Source organism: Sebastes umbrosus, chromosome 16 (assembly GCF_015220745.1).
Source record: "Sebastes umbrosus isolate fSebUmb1 chromosome 16, fSebUmb1.pri, whole genome shotgun sequence".
NCBI lineage: Eukaryota > Metazoa > Chordata > Actinopteri > Perciformes > Sebastidae > Sebastes > Sebastes umbrosus.
The window spans coordinates 25,655,717-25,673,030 of NC_051284.1; the positions used below are offsets into that span (position 1 = coordinate 25,655,717).

The 17,314-nt window shown below is 40.0% G+C and overlaps 1 protein-coding gene across 16 annotated transcripts in view; it reads left to right on the forward strand.

The window, feature by feature from the left end:
• map4k5 (mitogen-activated protein kinase kinase kinase kinase 5) overlaps positions 1-17,287 on the forward strand; it is a 39,279-nt gene extending 21,992 nt beyond the window's left edge. For 2 of the 16 annotated variants that reach the window (XM_037746160.1, XM_037746169.1), the window contains 23 exons: positions 1,450-1,508; positions 1,666-1,733; positions 2,333-2,371; positions 3,099-3,143; positions 3,241-3,283; positions 3,992-4,030; positions 4,523-4,736; positions 4,850-4,873; positions 4,982-5,067; positions 5,502-5,543; positions 5,778-5,862; positions 5,947-6,026; positions 7,162-7,222; positions 7,780-7,782; positions 8,033-8,147; positions 8,513-8,571; positions 8,803-8,906; positions 9,151-9,337; positions 9,532-9,600; positions 9,718-9,810; positions 10,264-10,334; positions 13,370-13,425; positions 16,273-17,287. In XM_037746160.1, coding sequence (XP_037602088.1) covers positions 1,450-1,508; positions 1,666-1,733; positions 2,333-2,371; positions 3,099-3,143; positions 3,241-3,283; positions 3,992-4,030; positions 4,523-4,736; positions 4,850-4,873; positions 4,982-5,067; positions 5,502-5,543; positions 5,778-5,862; positions 5,947-6,026; positions 7,162-7,222; positions 7,780-7,782; positions 8,033-8,147; positions 8,513-8,571; positions 8,803-8,906; positions 9,151-9,337; positions 9,532-9,600; positions 9,718-9,810; positions 10,264-10,334; positions 13,370-13,425; positions 16,273-16,360 — 1,730 coding nt within the window. In that variant the 3' untranslated portion in view covers positions 16,361-17,287. Of the gene's footprint in view, positions 1-1,449; positions 1,509-1,665; positions 1,734-2,332; positions 2,372-3,098; positions 3,144-3,240; positions 3,284-3,991; positions 4,031-4,522; positions 4,737-4,849; positions 4,874-4,981; positions 5,068-5,501; positions 5,544-5,777; positions 5,863-5,946; positions 6,027-7,161; positions 7,223-7,779; positions 7,783-8,032; positions 8,148-8,512; positions 8,572-8,802; positions 8,907-9,150; positions 9,338-9,531; positions 9,601-9,717; positions 9,811-10,263; positions 10,335-11,134; positions 11,168-13,369; positions 13,426-16,272 lie in introns of those variants that run through there. The other 14 variants (XM_037746167.1, XM_037746174.1, XM_037746163.1 and 11 more) reach the window with 13 other exon arrangements.
• The last annotated feature ends 27 nt before the right edge of the window (positions 17,288-17,314 follow it).

Genomic DNA, 17,314 nt, shown 5'->3' on the forward strand with positions numbered 1-17,314 from the left:
TTAAAGAATGAAAATAACAAAATAATAAGTACATCGCATCAGTGATTTTAAGGTAAATAGGCCTACGTTTACTATTAATTCTCAGAAAAGAAAATTTAATAATTTGCATCTCTGACATAAACTAATATTCATTTTATTCATTTTTATTCATTCATTCATTTTTAGCCCTGCTTGAGTATTTCTTTCTCTTAGTAATCTACATTTCTCTCTCATTCTCTGTGCGGCGAGCGCAGCTCAAACCGTGTTGTGTTGCGAGCGGTTGCGAGAAACGACATAGGTGTAGCTTTATTGTCGTCCGGGTGGAAACAGTAGGGCTTATACACACTGTACAGTGCCAGAAACGGTGAGATAAAGAAAACGAAAAATAGGTGTGAAAAATTTCCATAAATTGGGAGAAATGCGGGAGAATTGTGACCCCAGGAGAGGCAATGAAAAATGGGACTCTCCCGGGAAAATCGGGAGGGTTGGCAAGTATGCTCCCAAGACTTCCTGAGAAATAGGATAATGTCGTAGCGCATAACAGAACATAGTGTTTGAGATTTAAGTGGCACTAATAAGTGAGTTCCCCTGCATGTGGTGGCTACTTACAGTTTTGTGATCTTGAATAAAGTTTTGGAGATTGTGACATCTTGGTTCCTGTCACACTGACTGAAATAAAATGATATTGTAGTTGACTAATCCTAACAAGGAAGTTTGACTCAGGTGTCACACCTGATTCCCCGACTTCACTTTCTCAAATGTATCGCTGTGTGTTAGTGACTCACCTCCTCGCTGTTATGTGTGTTATAAATACTGCAGCACCTCCACATTACCAGCATACCTCAAGCAGAAAAACACACCAGGAACAAAACAAATCTGTGGTCTAAATTCTTGAATACAGAGTTTCTTTGTTAATGAGAAGCTGATTATGTGGGAGTATTTATTGGCAGGTCGGTTGATTTCTTTCGCCTTCATACCTACAGAGGGATCACAGCATGTTTATACTGAACAGTAAACCAGTCTCCTCTATGGGATCAACTGTTTGACAGAATGTGACCTCAAATGTAAACTAAGAGGAATCTGCTCCATGATTTATTTGTATTTCTTGCTCTCTCACCAATATTTCCCCCGAAGTGAACAGATCTGCTTAGCGTCGAGTGTAATCTGTGTTTGTCTTTGGTGACCGACTCGTCTGTAGGCTCCAGACCAAATATTCACATCGTAGCATAATAAATCAATGAAGGAGCTCTGTGGTGTTTTGGCAGGTACATTGTAATGGAAGCAGTTGATCTGCTGTTGCTTCATTCTTTCATACACGGGATTTTCTGTGTAGTGTTTTCCAAAGCTCCTGCTACTAATGCACTACTCCTGAGGCTTTGTGTGTTTTGAAGTGTTGGGCACTGATGCCCTCTAGTGCCAAAGGTGTGTGCAACAAAAAACAAAATTGAAAACAGTTTTTGTCATTTACAGTCGACAAGCTCCAGTTTGAACCGCCACTCCGGAAGGAAACTGAGGCTCATTCTGAAATGGTGTGTGTCATATTCAGTTTAATCAGTACTAGTATTAAAGTGATACTTTCTGTTTGTGTTTGTAAACAATTCATTTTAAGTGCATGTAGAAAAATGACATGCCGAAAAATGCAGTTTTTATTAAACTCTATTTTTGTGCATGTGCGTATTTCCACAGGATGTGAGTAAAGATAATGACTTCAATTCCCCCTGGAGTCCCTTTGCCGAGGGAGGAATAACAACCAGGTAATCCATGGAAACTGTTGTCACGGGAACTGCTCCCATTTACCCCCCACTTTCTTTCTCTCTCTCTCTCTTGACCTGGCTTAATTATTAGATGGATGCATCTCTTGAGATTCATCCAGAGAAAGGAAACTAAGGCATCGTTAAAGTTTTGTGTCTTTGGAGTCTGTTAATATCATAAAAAAATGCAGAGAACACAATATTATTTGTACTGTTGAGGAACAACGAATTTACTGTCATAGAGTATTAAAGAAACCAGAAAATATTCACATTTAAGAAGCTAGAATCAGAGAATTTGATTTTTTTTTTTTCTTGAAAAATTACTCAAACCGATTAATCGATTATCAAAATATTTGGCGATTAATTTTAATAACGTGTTGCAGCTTTAGATGCTCCTCACTGTCTCTCATATTAACCTGCTTATTCACCGGAGCTAACCTGTGTGTGTGCATGAACTCACTCTCCCCATCTACAGTTTGAAATGTTGCTTTGGCCTGTAAGCTCCTTCTCACTTGTCCAATGTGCTTTGACTGTTTTTTCTCCCTCCGCTTCTCTCTGTCCTCTCTTGGCTGTCGGTCTCTCTCTCGTCTTGTCCCACGAAGGAGCCTTCTCAAAAGCGTTGAGGACGAATTGTTCCAACGGTAACACTAACACTGTGTGTGTGCTGTAGTACCCCACCTACGTCATCCACTCCATCCCTCGCTCGGTCCCCTTCCTTTTCCCAGTGAGGTTTAGCGTTCACAAATCACCCTCCCTGACACCGACCCCTCCATTCACCATGTGTGGTGTGATAATAGCTGCAGATCCAAACTGTGCATACTGCTGCATACATGAGTCTGAGACCAGCCGGCAGGTAGAACAGTGGGATGTACAAAGAGACGGGAAATAATTAAACCTGTGACTTGTTTGATCCGACTTAACCCTGCACGGACAGGTCTATGCAATAATGACCATTGCTGTTTTAAAACCTCTAAATACTTTTGGCACTATCCAAAGAACTTAGCAAAAGTTTCATCATTTGTCTTTGAGTCTAGTTTTATGGATGAATAAAAAGACTGAATCTAAAATTCTGAAGGTTGTCTGCAGACCTTGTTTTGGCCCCAGTGTTAAACATAGTAAGTGATGACAGACCTCAGAGATGTTTGTTTGAAGTCTAAACACAGCTCTGCAAATGTATTTCCTTGTGGTTTTCATCCCATGATGCTCACTAGGGTTCAAACGAACACACTCCCCTTTCTTCCCCTTTGAGTCATACTCTCTTTATCTCCAAGGAGGGATTTTGCATAAACATTAGCACCATTAACACCCCTCTCCTGAGCTCTGATGAGTCTTATTTTCCACACCGATCACTGTGTTTGTTTCCTGCAGGGGACACATCGCCCATCTTGAAGATGCCTTTGAAGAAGTGGAGCTGTGAGTGATGTCATTACATTAAGATTTCATCATGGACACAAAAACATTTATTTGCTGTAGTTTACATCTTTATTTAAAAAAAATACCTCCATTTCAGGTCAACTCTCAAGCCAGGGCTTCCTCCTCCTCTGCCCCCAAAGGTGAGACCCAAAATTATTAAATATTTTTTACTGTATGGATTTTTGTGATTAGAATCCATGTTAAGGCCTTTTACACCAAGGCCAACAAGAATATTTGCATTACGTGCATTCCACCAAAAGTTAAAGTCTCGCACCGCCACACAATCATCGATGCATAAGTTATTTTTACTATAACAAGATAAGATAAGATGGAACTTTATTAATCCCAAAGGAAATTCTTGTGCCAGAGATTGCTCAAAATTAAAACAAGTTTGAGTATATAAAATAAACAGTACTATTTCTAGCACCAGTGCCTAATAGAATAACAATAAAGTAAGATACAGTTAGTAAAATGAGTAAATAAGATAAGTAAAATAAAAAAGGTAAGGTAAGCTGAAAAACAGAAAAGGAAGTAATATTGCATATGATGAGAAAAGAAGTAACATTGCACATGATGGACATTAATATTGCACACAATGAACAGTGATATTGCACACAAGAATGAAGATAAACCCACACTCAACTCTACGCACTGGAGGTCTGTGTAGAAAAGTTACATGTGGTCACATTTCCTATGAAGCATGTTGTTGTAACGAGTATAAATGCTGAGCTTATTGCACTGGTTTTCATCATTCATGACTGGAGTGGATAATATGTAGCCTATGTGCTTATTATTATGTGATACATGGCCTTTCATACAAGGTTTAATGGTCAGTTTTTTATGTTCAGCTCTCCTCCGGGGCTCTGTGGATTTCTCAAGGAAAGACAGTGAGTTCAAATGCTTCCATTGCTGGTAATAACTATAATAGGCTTATAACATATAATAGTAATAAGGCTGTACCAGATAGTTTGAAGATTTGAGGCTTCATTCATATCGTTGATAATGTAATTATTATTATTAGTAATAACTTAAAGAAACATTGCCTTAAATAGTCCACCTTCTCTCACGCACCTGTAGTGGGGCGGTCTAGCAGCCATCAAATCCATAAACAGAATTATGATATCGACGTCCAAGAAAATCTATTGATCATGTGAGCAAAAATCATTAGTTTATTGGTTTGTTTGTTTTTATCGGCATCTGAAATTCACAGAAATCAAAACAGCTGCGGGAAGAAAAAAAAACACTGCATTGCAAAATACGAAAGTATTTTTGCTCATAGAGATAGATGGGTTTGAATTTTGACATTGCATTTGGTCTGAAAAGACCTTTTCGAAGTGTATTTAGTGCTTTGATTTAACTTTTCACTCTTTCCCTCTCAGCCACGATTAACCAGCTCGTCAGAGGAGATTGGCCTTAATGACGAGAGGTCTCTGACGGTTCGGAGGTTCCCGAACTCGGATAACGGACCGAGCCAGGTGGTTCGCATACAGAGCACACCTGAGCACCTGGGCAACAAGGTGGAGCACTCGTCTCCAGATTTCCTCTCCGTCAGCGTCAGCAGCCCCGGCCTTTTGTCTCATGCCTCGGATCCTGGTGAGCGTCTGAATTCACATATATTTATGTGCAATAACCTGTTCACATGTCTTTCATTGGTGTCTTAAATCAAGTGGGTCCCTAAATGAGAACTTATTTTATTTTTTTACAAGCTCTCAGTAAATCAGAATGTAAAGGTAAGGGAGCCTGATGTAAATGTGTCTGATCTTTGGATTTAGATTTGACAGTATGATTAATAGTTCTGCTGCAAATGTAATTTTCACCCGCCTGCTCTCTCATGACAGATAATGATTCGGATGACAGTGTGAATGGAGGCAGTCCCAAGGCGCCACCCAACCGACAGCACCGGAAAGAAAAGAAGGAATTCCCTGTGAGTCTAAACATACTCCACAAATATATTACGTTGTAATGTGTATTCCAGTCATGACAAGCCACACCTCTCATCTTTAGTTACGTGGGGTTTTAGGATGAAAATGTCATCTGTGGTCTGAGAGCCTATATTTTATGTGTGGAGTGTCTCCAGCTAGCTGGCTGACCACGCATTGAAACCTCAAATATGATGTTTTTTCCCTCTTCAGATCCAAACACTAACAGCTAAAGAGGGAACTCTGGCATCCACTCATGTTGAACATTTAATTGACTTTGACAGACCACACACACCAAAGAAAACAGTCCATATTGTTGTTTGTTCGGCTCATTGTTGAGGCTGGAGCTAAATGAAACCGCTAAATTGAAAATAAGTGTCTGTGTGTTCTGCATCTACATTATCTTATGTGTTTCTTTGTTTCCTCCGTTCCTCGTTAGAAACCAGCTATCAACGGTCTTCCACCCACTCCGAAAGTACTGGTGAGTGAATCCTCTTCCCTGCTGGCCCAGTTTCACTGTCATTAATCTCTTGTCTGAGCTGTTGCTGTACATTCTGTGGATATTTGGGGTCCACAGAGCTTTCTGCTTTGTGGTTGCTTCAGCTCAGCTCAGCTCAGCTTCAGCTCATTAAACCCTGGCTGACGTTTTAGCGCTTCACTGAGCCAGAGGCTGCATGTTCTGTTCTGAGCCACGTTTTTGTCTTTTCATTTTCAGATGGGAGCCTGTTTCTCTAAAGTGTTTGATGGCTGTCCACTGAAGATCAACTGTGCCACATCATGGATTCATCCAGACACCAAAGGTACAGCTTCATGCAACAAGCGTAGAACATAAACATGTTTTATTTAAGCCAATGCTGACTTTTAAAAAAAATGTTTTCTTTTAGATCAGTACCTAATCTTTGGGACGGAGGATGGCATCTATACGCTGAATCTTAATGAGCTGCATGAAGCCACAATGGAGCAGGTAACAGCAGCTCAAATCTATCTAAAAACAATTATTATAACCGAGATTATTTAAAATAATTACTTACTGTGTATGGGAGGTATATATCAGGGATGCACGATAAGGATTTTTTTCAGCTAATCACCTGCTTCTCACGGCAGATATCGATAAGATAACCGATAATTTCACATTTTACACCTGAGGGTAAGAAAGGCAAAGATGTAGTGAGCAAAGATGGATGATTTAATATTCCATATAGCTCAGACCTCACCAAATCTAACACTATTGTGAACACAACAAAAAACAAAGACCAGTTCTGACTCTTCAAATGTTCATTTATCTTTTCTAGTAAAGTACATAAAAAAGTCTTGTATTGCAAATTGCAATCGTGTTGTCTTCCTCTGAAACTGTGTAGAACATCCACACTGGTGACGACATAATTTGGCTCTTTAGTCAGCAAGCTGTGCTTGTTCTTCTTCTCTGTGTTTATTGGCGGATCTGGATCACAAACCAACTTTAAAGGTGCATACCGCCACCTACTGTACATAGTCCTTTTTAAGTCAATGAAGGCAATTTGGCTTCGTATTATCAGCCGACAATTTATCGGCTATAATTTCATAATACATAATATAAATTTCCCATTATCGACCGATAATTTATCAGGCCTGATATATATTGCGCATCCCTAGTATGTGAAGTTTGCTAAGTGAATGTGCTAGGCTTTTTTAAAACATGATCTGTAACCCCATAAAACAGTATAGTTAGTCAATGATACACTTGTTCGCCTTGGAAGTAACTCTCTGTTACTCGTAGTAAGCTAGTTAGCCTGACATGCTAATGATTGCAGCTTATGTTAGAGCCGATAAACTCACTGTTTAATCCATTCTTTACACTTTTAATTTTATGCGTTTGGTTTTGAAAGTGCTAGAAAAAAGACACCACCCTCCAAACTCTTGGGATACAGAGATCTGCTCACACTACAGAGTGCCTCCACTGTAGCTACATACAGGGGCTGAGCTATGGTTTGACAGTTGCTGTTCAGGGGAGGGGAGCGAACAGTCAAGTTATGTTCTTTCCCCCTTTCTTTCTCCCTCCTTTGAGAACTAATGTCCAACTTTGTGGTGATTTTGCCACTTCTGTTTAATTCCCTATTTAGCTGTTCCCGAGGAAGTGTACATGGCTGTACGTTATCAACAACAACCTGATGTCTTTATCTGGTGAGTGATGGACTTATCACAGCCTCTTGCTTCGCTGACCACTGTCATAACCTGCTGCTGCTTTGTCCTGTGTTATCTGGCTGCCCCTGAGGGCAAGACGGCCACTCCATATCTTCAGCCCTAAAATAACTTTCTTTTGTTTGTCATCTATAAGAACTGTGGCCTTGTAGCACAGTGAGTCATGAGTGACACATCTGGCTTTACAGCCTGTTCCACTCAGATATATTGGTCTCTGTAAGTTACAATATATTGTAACTGCAGAAGCAAGTGTAGTTTGTTTTCTACGTTAAAAGAGACATGCATCTGTCATTAGAAAACTCAAATCATCTATCATTGAAACCAAACTGTCTGTGTTTGGCTGCCGTAGTCGCCGAAGCCTTTTCTCGGCTTAACAGCTGAGGATGGGGTTACAAAGTGCGAGGTCTACTTTCGGTTTTACCTTCAGCTGTTTGCCCCTTGGTATACTTAACCTCTGTTCTCTTCTCCTCTTCCCTTGGACACTGTCCATCCTCCTCTCGCCTGGCTTGATTTGATATTCTACTAACTGGCCTCATCAGAAGGTAATCATGCTTCACATCATCATCACACTTCTGTTTTTTACCGCTGTTCACATCTAACCTTTCTACATGTGAAAACTGCTTCATGGGATCCAGAATGTGTTGAGAAAAATCTGAAATTATGTTTAAAAATGTGTAGAGAAGTCATATTTAAGATGAGTATATTTTATCTCCTGGCTTACTGATTACTGCCACACTACTGACTGTTTTTAGTCATAAAGCTGATGATTAAATGTTATGTATTCGGCTGTAGGGAAAACCTTCCAGCTGTACTCCCACAATCTCATTGGGCTGTTTGAGCAGCTGAAGAAGCCCGGCCTGGCTGCTCAGTTCCAGACTCATCGCTTCCCAGACAAAATGTTACCCAGGTGAGACCAAGTAATAAATAAATAATAAATATATACATATAATTGCATAAAGCAGCATATTTGCCCACTCCCATGTTGAAAAGAGTATTAAGTACTTGACAAATATCCCTTTTAAGGTACATTTTGAACAGATACAAAATATGCAATTAATCACTAACTATGGACAATCGTGATTAATTGCGAGTCTAAACATGTTGCGACACTCATGCCGTGCAGTCTTTTTGTTCTTCACCATCTACCATCGTGACAAACAACTGCATTAGTAGAAAAAAAAAGGAGAACCACTGGCCGACTTCCCTGATTCTAGACGTCATCGACTCTTTTAAGACTGTCGTCACAACAGCTTGACTGTTTTCTCTCCTCAGGAGGTTCGCCCTGACAACTAAGATCCCCGACACAAAGGGCTGTCACAAGTGCTGCATTGGTGAGTGGCCTCTCCCTCCCAACCACTCCATTTTATTTACTCACCCTTCCATCATATTAAATCGAGTCAATACATGAGGAACATATCTGTTCTGGGCATGTCCCTCTTTACTTTGCTGCAGTGTTTTTATTCTCTTGACTTTTCCTATTATGCATTAATGTGAGTGTGGTTTTGACTCCTGATAAATTGTTATGCTAGCTACACTTCTTGACAGTCTTCTCTATTTCACAGTGAGAAATCCATATACAGGCCACAAGTACTTGTGTGGAGCGCTGCAGTCTGGGATTGTCTTGTTGCAGTGGTATGAGCCCATGCAGAGGTTTATGCTCATCAAGGTCAGTTGACTGTTTTCTTTTCTAATCTCATACATTACTGTTCCTCCACAAATGTTCCCTGTAAGACTACATGTTTTTACTGCAAGGTTGTACTGTATATAGTATTTATTTATGTAATAAAAAATGTTTACAATACCAAAGTGTCACTAGCTTTACATTAGAGAGTAAAGCATCATTACACGTCATAAGACCATTGACACTAACTTCTGTGTTGGCTCTCTCTCTCTCTCTCTTCCTGCGGCAGCACTTTGACTTCCCTCTTCCCAGCCCCCTGAAGGTGTTTGAGATGCTGGTGGTCCCGGAGCAGGAGTATCCTCTGGTGTGTGTGGCCATCAGCCAGGGCTCCGAGCCGGGCCAGGTGGTCCGCTTTGAGACCATCAACCTCAACTCCTGCTCCTCCTGGTTCACAGAGATGGGAACAAGTAAGTCAGGCATGTACTCGATTGTAGAGATGAATACCATGAAGTCAATACAAAGACACGTTGTGTGTTGTGGAGAAATATCAAACCAATTAAAAACAAATAAAACAAAAATAATTTAATACTTGTAAGTAATAAATTGTACATGATACATTGCCAGGGATGTTAGAATAAGATTGTTAATGTTGTACCTTTCCTTCCTACAGCTCATCAGCAGGTGGACGCAATCCATGTCACCCAGCTGGAGCGAGACACAGTGTTGGTGTGTTTGGACCGTAAGTGCAATCTCTTTTCATCAGCTTAAACCAAAAACATCTTTTTTACAGTACGGATGTAAATATCTATGTTCTGCCACTTCATTGTTACAGCCTTTTGTTTTTTTCTCTCTCCAGAAAATTTGAAGATTGTTAATCTCCAGGGCAGACTGAAGTCCAACAAGAAGCTGGCATCTGAGCTGAGCTTCGACTTCTGCATTGGATCTGTTGGTAAGCTTTTAGACCCAAAGTCTTGGACTTTACTCTGTATAAAGAAATAGCGGTTCATATAAATTTTTTTGTGTTGTTAATTGATTTCCAATAATCAAAATATACATACATTTGCATGAAGCAGCCTATTTGCCCACTCCCATGTTAATAAGAGTATTGAATACTTGACAAATCTCCCTTTTAAGGTAAATTTTGAACAGATAAAAAATGTGCGGTTAATCGCGATTCAATATTTTAATTGATTGACAGCCCTACTTCCAACATGACAAGCTGGCAGGTGTACAGAAATAGCTGGTTGTATATCCAGGAAGGTTGTGTGTTACATTGACAAAAGGGCTTTTTGTAAAGTCAAAATGAATTGCATTGTTCCTCTTAATTAAGTTGGCAGTGTTTCAGTGGCTCCCTTGACCGTTGTGCACTGACACATGGCCTCTTACCTTTCTCTCCTCACAGTGTGCCTTCAGGACAGCGTCCTGGCCTTCTGGAAACACGGCATGCAAGGAAAGAGCTTCAAGTCTAATGAGGTAAAAATATCTCATGACCACGACAGCTGGGTGGCTGTTATATTGAAATACAAATTCACAAAAGGGTCTCGTTTTGATACTGCACCGCTTTTTGTGTATCTGTAGTAGGGCTGCAACTAACGATTATTTTCATTGTCGATTAATCTGTTGATTATTTTCTCGATTAATCGATTAGTTGTTTGGTCTATAAAATGTCAGAAAATGGTGAAAAATGTCGATCAGTGTTTCCCAAAGCCCAAGATGACGTCCTCAAATGTCTCGTTTTGTCCTCAACTCAAAGATATTCAGTTTACTGTCTTAGAGGAGTAAAGAAACCAGAAAATATTCACATTTAAAAAGCTGCAATCAGAGAATTAATTTTTTTTTTTTTCAAAAAAAATTACTCAAACCAATGAATTGATTATCAAAATAGTTGACGATTAATTTAATAGTTGACAACTAATCAATTAATTGTTGCAGCTCTAATCTGTTGTCAAGTATATTATCTTCTGAGTTGTACAGTTTTCAGTCTTAAACAACGTGACGACACTCTGGATTGCTTAAGTAAAGATCCCATTCAATTCGTAAAATGTACAATTAAACTAATTCAACATTTTACAGCTTTTTACTACTTTAAAATCAATATGGATAACAAAACATCAATATCAATTTTGATGGGTTCCCAGTTACTACAGAGGAGAAACAGTTAGTCAAGTCCCTGAATACAGTCTTGTTTGCTCAGCACATGAACAAACACCTATGGCTCTGGTCAACAAAGACCCTGAGTGCCGGCCGCTTATATGAGCTGTGACATGCTGTAGGTGATCCCAGGAGATTAGACCCCAGGTGGAGCCAGACAAAGTGTCTTTGTGTCCGGCCGAGGTAATGAATTTGTCCTCCTTTCACGGAGGGATTCCATGTTAACCTGATCACGAGTCGAGCTCAGCAGCAGAATAAAAGTTCAAGAGATCGCAGGGAGGTGAAGCATTCTGTTTTTATGAAAAGTGATACGGCGATAGGGGCCACCCTTTAGAAAGCTCGCCGTGTCAGACGTGGTCCTGTGGCGCTCAGATGAAACACAAGGTCTGTTAGCCGAGTCTGCGCCCAGCCCAGCTTGACAGTTATCCCACAGCAAGGATTTTTGAAATGTCAGCGGCCATGCAAAATTCATGCTCAATCATAAACGAAACCCGTCACACGACAGGGAGCAGCACTAAATAATTCAGCCTTTGTCTCGTTATGATTCCTCTCAAAAGCGGAGGCATTCAAGGGGGGCAGGCCTATTGATCCGTGCTCGCCTTGGTGGGTGCTTCTCTGAACACCTGAGACCTTGTTCTCGCTTAGACTTAAAGAGATCAGATCTCTCCCAAGGCCAAGGTCTTACACCTAGCAGGTGTCGCACGCCGACTATCTCGCATCTGTCGACAAGTTTTCATGACATGTCAACACGTGAGAGTGTGTTTTGAAGGGGCCCTTGTCCTTTTACACAGCAACGTATCAGGCTACATCTTGTGACTCCAACAGGTTAGCTCCAGGATTGTACACAGTAACACAGAGTCCCTAGAGACAGCACTCAGTTACCTACAGTCTGTTACAAGACATATAGACAGTTTGTTGTTAAAGGCACAATAAGTGATCCAAATGTAAACAGTCGCCCTACCACCAAAACTCAAAACACAGGACGGGATCTTTCTGGCTCTGAAATTGACTGACGGGTCTTTTAATACACACTGACACTAAATAACAACTAAATCATATTAGTGATGTTTTATGATGCTGTTAAAGGTTTATAGAAGAGATGTTTGTAAACACAGCAGTACAGTTGTCCTAATTATGATCCTTTTTTATTATTAGGTTAAAATCATCAACTGAAATTATGTATGCGTGATTTTTATAGACCATTTCACAGTTGTAAACATAAATATTCCAAATGTGTCCCAGTTTATTTCCTGTTGCAGTGCAAGGAATAGGCTATATAGAAAAAGGAATGGTCATTACATCACTGAACTCACATTGGTGCCAAGCCGGTAGTATTCTACATGTATTTGATCGTAATAGAGCAGCTTTGTTGTCAATAACTAACCAACTATCAAACTGTTAATGATATTTAATAATATCCAGGCGGGCTAGTGTTAGCCAGCTCTCTAGCTAACGTTTCCTATTATTGTCAGCTGGGAGATGTGTTGGAGCGGTGATTTTGCTACATTCCACAAGCTCTCTTAGCATTGTTAGTCTAATAAATAAACAAAATAAACCCACAAAATGTCAAGAAAATAAATATTCTTACACCTTTTTTCTTTATTGCACAGAAAAATACAGCCGCACACCTTCTGAGTTCAAGTTTCTCTCTTTCACCGAACTGAGACTAGCTTAATTGCCTTGTTAACTCACCGTAAAACAAACTCCATTCAAACTCGACAGAAACAAAATGAAACTCACCAAAACGTCTTGGTTAGTCTCTTCCAACAAGTTGGTCAAAATAAACCCTTAATTCACCGAGTTAGATGCAAAAATATGCCAGCTCTACACGCTATTTTTCCGCGCTATCTCTCTCTATCTCCGCACTTCCTTTTAGCGCTGTACCAGCTGCCTACTCTCACTCGTTCTTCGAAGGTAGACCATTAAATCAGCTAAATAAAATTACAAAAATCGCACAAAAATACAACCGGCGATGTACTCGGCTTAACGCCGATACATTTGTCCAATTGTCCAACCCTAATGGACATGTTTATACTCAGTGTGAGCACCCACGTTTTGACTGGTTGATTAATCCGGGCGTACAGCGTAGAAGTCATTCTTTTTATCTGTGCAGAAAAGCCAATTAAAAAGTACTGTGTGAGTCAACATGACGTATAAGATGAATAAAAACAGTGTTTGCCCATGCCAAAGATTTCTATGTATACCCTTGTGTAGGTCTGTCTGGTGAAACCGTCCTAACGGGCTTCAGTATAACGATGCTTGTTGATTCATGCATTTCAATGCCCCCTCGGCACCACCAGTCACATACACAGAAAGCCAGTTGTCAGTTCATGTCAGTTGTGTTTTTTCATTCCCAGGTGACCCAGGAGATTTGTGATCCAAGCAGAGTCTTCCGCCTCCTCGGATCTGACAGGTTGGTACAGAGATATTTCCATCCTTAGTCAGTGCAGATGAGCGATCAAACGCAGCGGGTGGAGGAGCACGAACCACAGAAATCTCAAAGGTCCTCTAAAACACATCACCTCATAAACAAACAGGATTACAAACCTCCTCACTTCCCCTGTTTGTCTGCCTTTTCATCCATACCCCTGACTGTTGGTATAATTTATCAGCCCCATGACTTCTATAATACCAGGCCCCTCGTGTTATGGCTGTCCTCCCTCAGGTCTTATTACCTGGAAACCACCAAACAACCTGCTCTCCTCCTGTGCTGTGAGCCCACAGCTCTCATCTCCTGCTGCTTCTGGTACATCTCTCTCTCTCTGCTGGTCTTTACCTGCCTCTCCTCACTCTATTTTCATCGAAAATCAATTCTCATCTCTTCTTGTTCTTAGATTTTACTTTCTTATGACCCACTAAACCCTGCTGCCCCTGAATGCACCCCTGACCTTATCCTTGAATGCCCCCTCGCTCTCTCTTTCTCTCTCTCTCTCTCTCTCTCTCTCTCTCTCTCTCTGTGTTTCATGGTTGCTGCTTCAGTAGCTCTGATGGCTGAGACATGAAGGCTGAGCTAAATGTTAGACACCTCACTAACAGTCATAAACCTGTTGTTTTAAATGATAGTTTTTAGATATGTCAATACATCCTTTATATATAGGATACGTTTGCTATTTATCTATAAAATGTCAAAACTAGTGAGAAATGTCCGTCATAAATTTGTGATAACCCAATGTGATGTCTTGAAATTGCTTGTTTTTTCAGACCAGTCGTGCAAAACTTAAAAGTTTAAATTGTGAAAAGAAGCAAATTGTCACATTTTAGAAGCAGAACCAGACAGTGTTGCCATTTTTGCTTGTTAAATTACTTGAGCAGTTACTAACTGATTACTCATTACTGATTAATCTGTCATTTATGTATTAGATTAATCCAATAATTGTGCTGTCTATGAATTGTAAGAAAATAGTAAAAAATTATTATGATTTCCTAAAGTCCAAGGAGATCTCATCAAATTTTGTGTTCTGTCTGAATACTTCACAAATCTCCCTTTTAATGTACATTTTGAACAGATAAAAAATGTGCGATTAATTTTGCGATTAATCGTGATTAACTACGGACAATCATGCGATTAATCACAATTCAATATTTTAATCGATTGACAGCCTTTGTATTTTTTGCTGATGTAGGGCTGCAACTACCAATTATTTTCATTATCGATTAATCTGACATTTATTTTCTTGACTAATGTTGATGAATCTTAATTTGTGGTATAAAACAGAGAAAAACAATAAATCCTCACATTTTAGAAACCAGGACCTCAAAATGATTGCTTGAAAATGATTAAAGCTGTTTAACGGCTATCAAAATAGTTGGCGATCAATCGTTTTAGCTCTCAACTGACGTCATGATGGTTGGTTTCAGACACAACAGGATGTGATTTAGCTCCCCACCTCTTACACACACGCTAATGCTCACGGTGAGCGTGCTCAGTGAGGCTCTCGATGAAGCCGCCCTGCCTGTGGCACCGGAGTGCGGCCTCTCTCTGCCCAGCCCCCCCATGTTTTATTCACCGCCGCCCGGGCACTGCCAGCCTGGTTTGAGTGTCTCTCCATGCCTCTGTAATTTCATCTGATGGAACGGACAGTATGGACTGTAGCTTCCCTGCTCAGCTGTCACCGCCAAATGGCATCTGAAGATGCACCCACTGACGTCCTGATCTGACTCTGACGGTTCACATGAACTGTCAATACGCTGTCCTCTGAGTAGATCAATACCATTAACATGAAGCTTTGAGTTATGTCACTGGTTGTTAATGCTGTTAAATTAGCAGCACTTCTTACTCAATATAAGCTAAACATTTCATAGACAAAAGTCAATTCCCTCATAGTATTTTATAAACATCTGTCATTCCTGGAGAGACATTTGTTTTATTTGCCTATCAGTCAAATCTTTAAAGGATCAAAACATGCACAAGTCACATGACTCTACTGTTTTCTACTTTCCAGGCAGCCATTGTTTTCCATTCATTTACATACAAAGTTAGGCTGACACAACTAACCTAAAAATAATGCTGACATAATGTGCTGCCTGGTAGGTAGAGTGAAAACAAAGAGAGGTCAGTATTAAAGGATAAAACAAAGAGAGGTCAGTATTAAAGGATAAAACTATTTGGAAATATGCTTATTTTCTTTTTTGCAGATAGTTACATGACATGATTGATACCATATGATACCATGTTATATCTCGTTATATTTCTGTTTAATCAATATCATATCAAACCAAATCAAACCAGGCGGCAACCTCCGGGTCTGAAAAGTGAAGCCAATTCTGAAGTGCCTTAAACTTGCATTCTTTCTAACAGCCAGCAGGGGGCGACTCCTCTGGTTGCAAAAAGAAGTCTGATTGTATAGAAGTCTATGAGAAAATGAACCTACTCCTCACATGATTTATTACCTCAGTAAACATTGTAAACATGAGTTTATGGTTTCAATCGCTAGTTTCAAGTCTTCTTCAATACAGCATGATGTTCATTTAGTAAATTATGGTCTCATTTAGAGTCAAATAGACCATAAAGCAGGGGATGCTTTAGGGCGTGGCTACCTTGTGATTGACAGGTCGCTACCACAGCGTTGTCCGTCTGGGACTTTAACCCTTTCACAGTGCGTTTTCAGTTCATGAAAGTTAATTGTAACATTTCAGTCGCCAGATTGACATTAAACTTTTTATTACAGCTTTGGTTTTCCGCTCCACCAGGTACCACGACTACCATCATTTAGTATTTCTGTGTGGCGTTCTAACTGTTGTGTCTGTGTTTCTTTTGCAGGGTGGTGGTTTTGCAGAGCCGACCCACAGACAACCCCACAGCCCTGAGCAACCTCTACATATTAGCAGGTCATGAGAACAGTTACTGAGCCTCTCCCAGAGGAAAGTGGATCAGATGCCTCAGATTTTTGGGAGAAACCTCCGGACTTTCACCTCAGGTTCTGTGTGGAGGGAAACGTCTGGTTTAAAACAGTTATTGGGATCATTTGTTACTGATCACGGGATCGACAGGTCAGTAAAAAGAGGAGCGTCTTCACTCTGGATTCATGAGTAGCCTTAACACCAGCAACACGTTCACCGTAGCTCCGCCGGTTACGAGCAGGAAGTGGAGAAACAATAAAAGCTCGAATGAACATTGTTACTTAGCATTTTTCCTCACTTTTTTCCGTACTGTGGACTGAGTTACAAAACAAGTTATCTAGAGGTATTATTGACAAAAAGTGCCATTAAAATTCACAAGAATTTGTGATTGTATTAGCAAACAGTGGGAGATCTATTGTGTTATTGTCTGTAACATGTCGCTCATAATCACAAACATTAGTCGGCTTGAGAGGAGATTTTACAAGCTCTGTAGTCAAACTAATAGCTCAGTTTAAACAGGAACCCATGAGCATTGTGGGTTATTTAAGCAATATTTATTAACCTCATGTTAAGTGATAGGGTATGTTTGATTTACAGACCGTATTAACGGACAGTGACGGTGAGGATTAACTACCTAGTGAACAGAAGCTTTGGGTTACTTTTACTGCTATGTAATATAGTCGCATCTCTCCTGCTCTGCTGCATTTTTAGAAGTTGGATATAATGTACATTTTTTTCTTTACCTTCCTCTTTTATAGACCTTTTACTTCTCATTATTTGCACCATGTAAGCACTTTTGTACATTTTTTTATTTAAAATAAAATGACAAAATGAGGGACAATGCTAGGTTTTTTTGCTAACATCTTTGCATTCCCTTCGCAAAATGTTTTAATGTATGCTGTTTTTTGTAATTAAAAAAACCAAGATAACATGAATGGATTCTGGTTTCTTTTTTGAGAGAT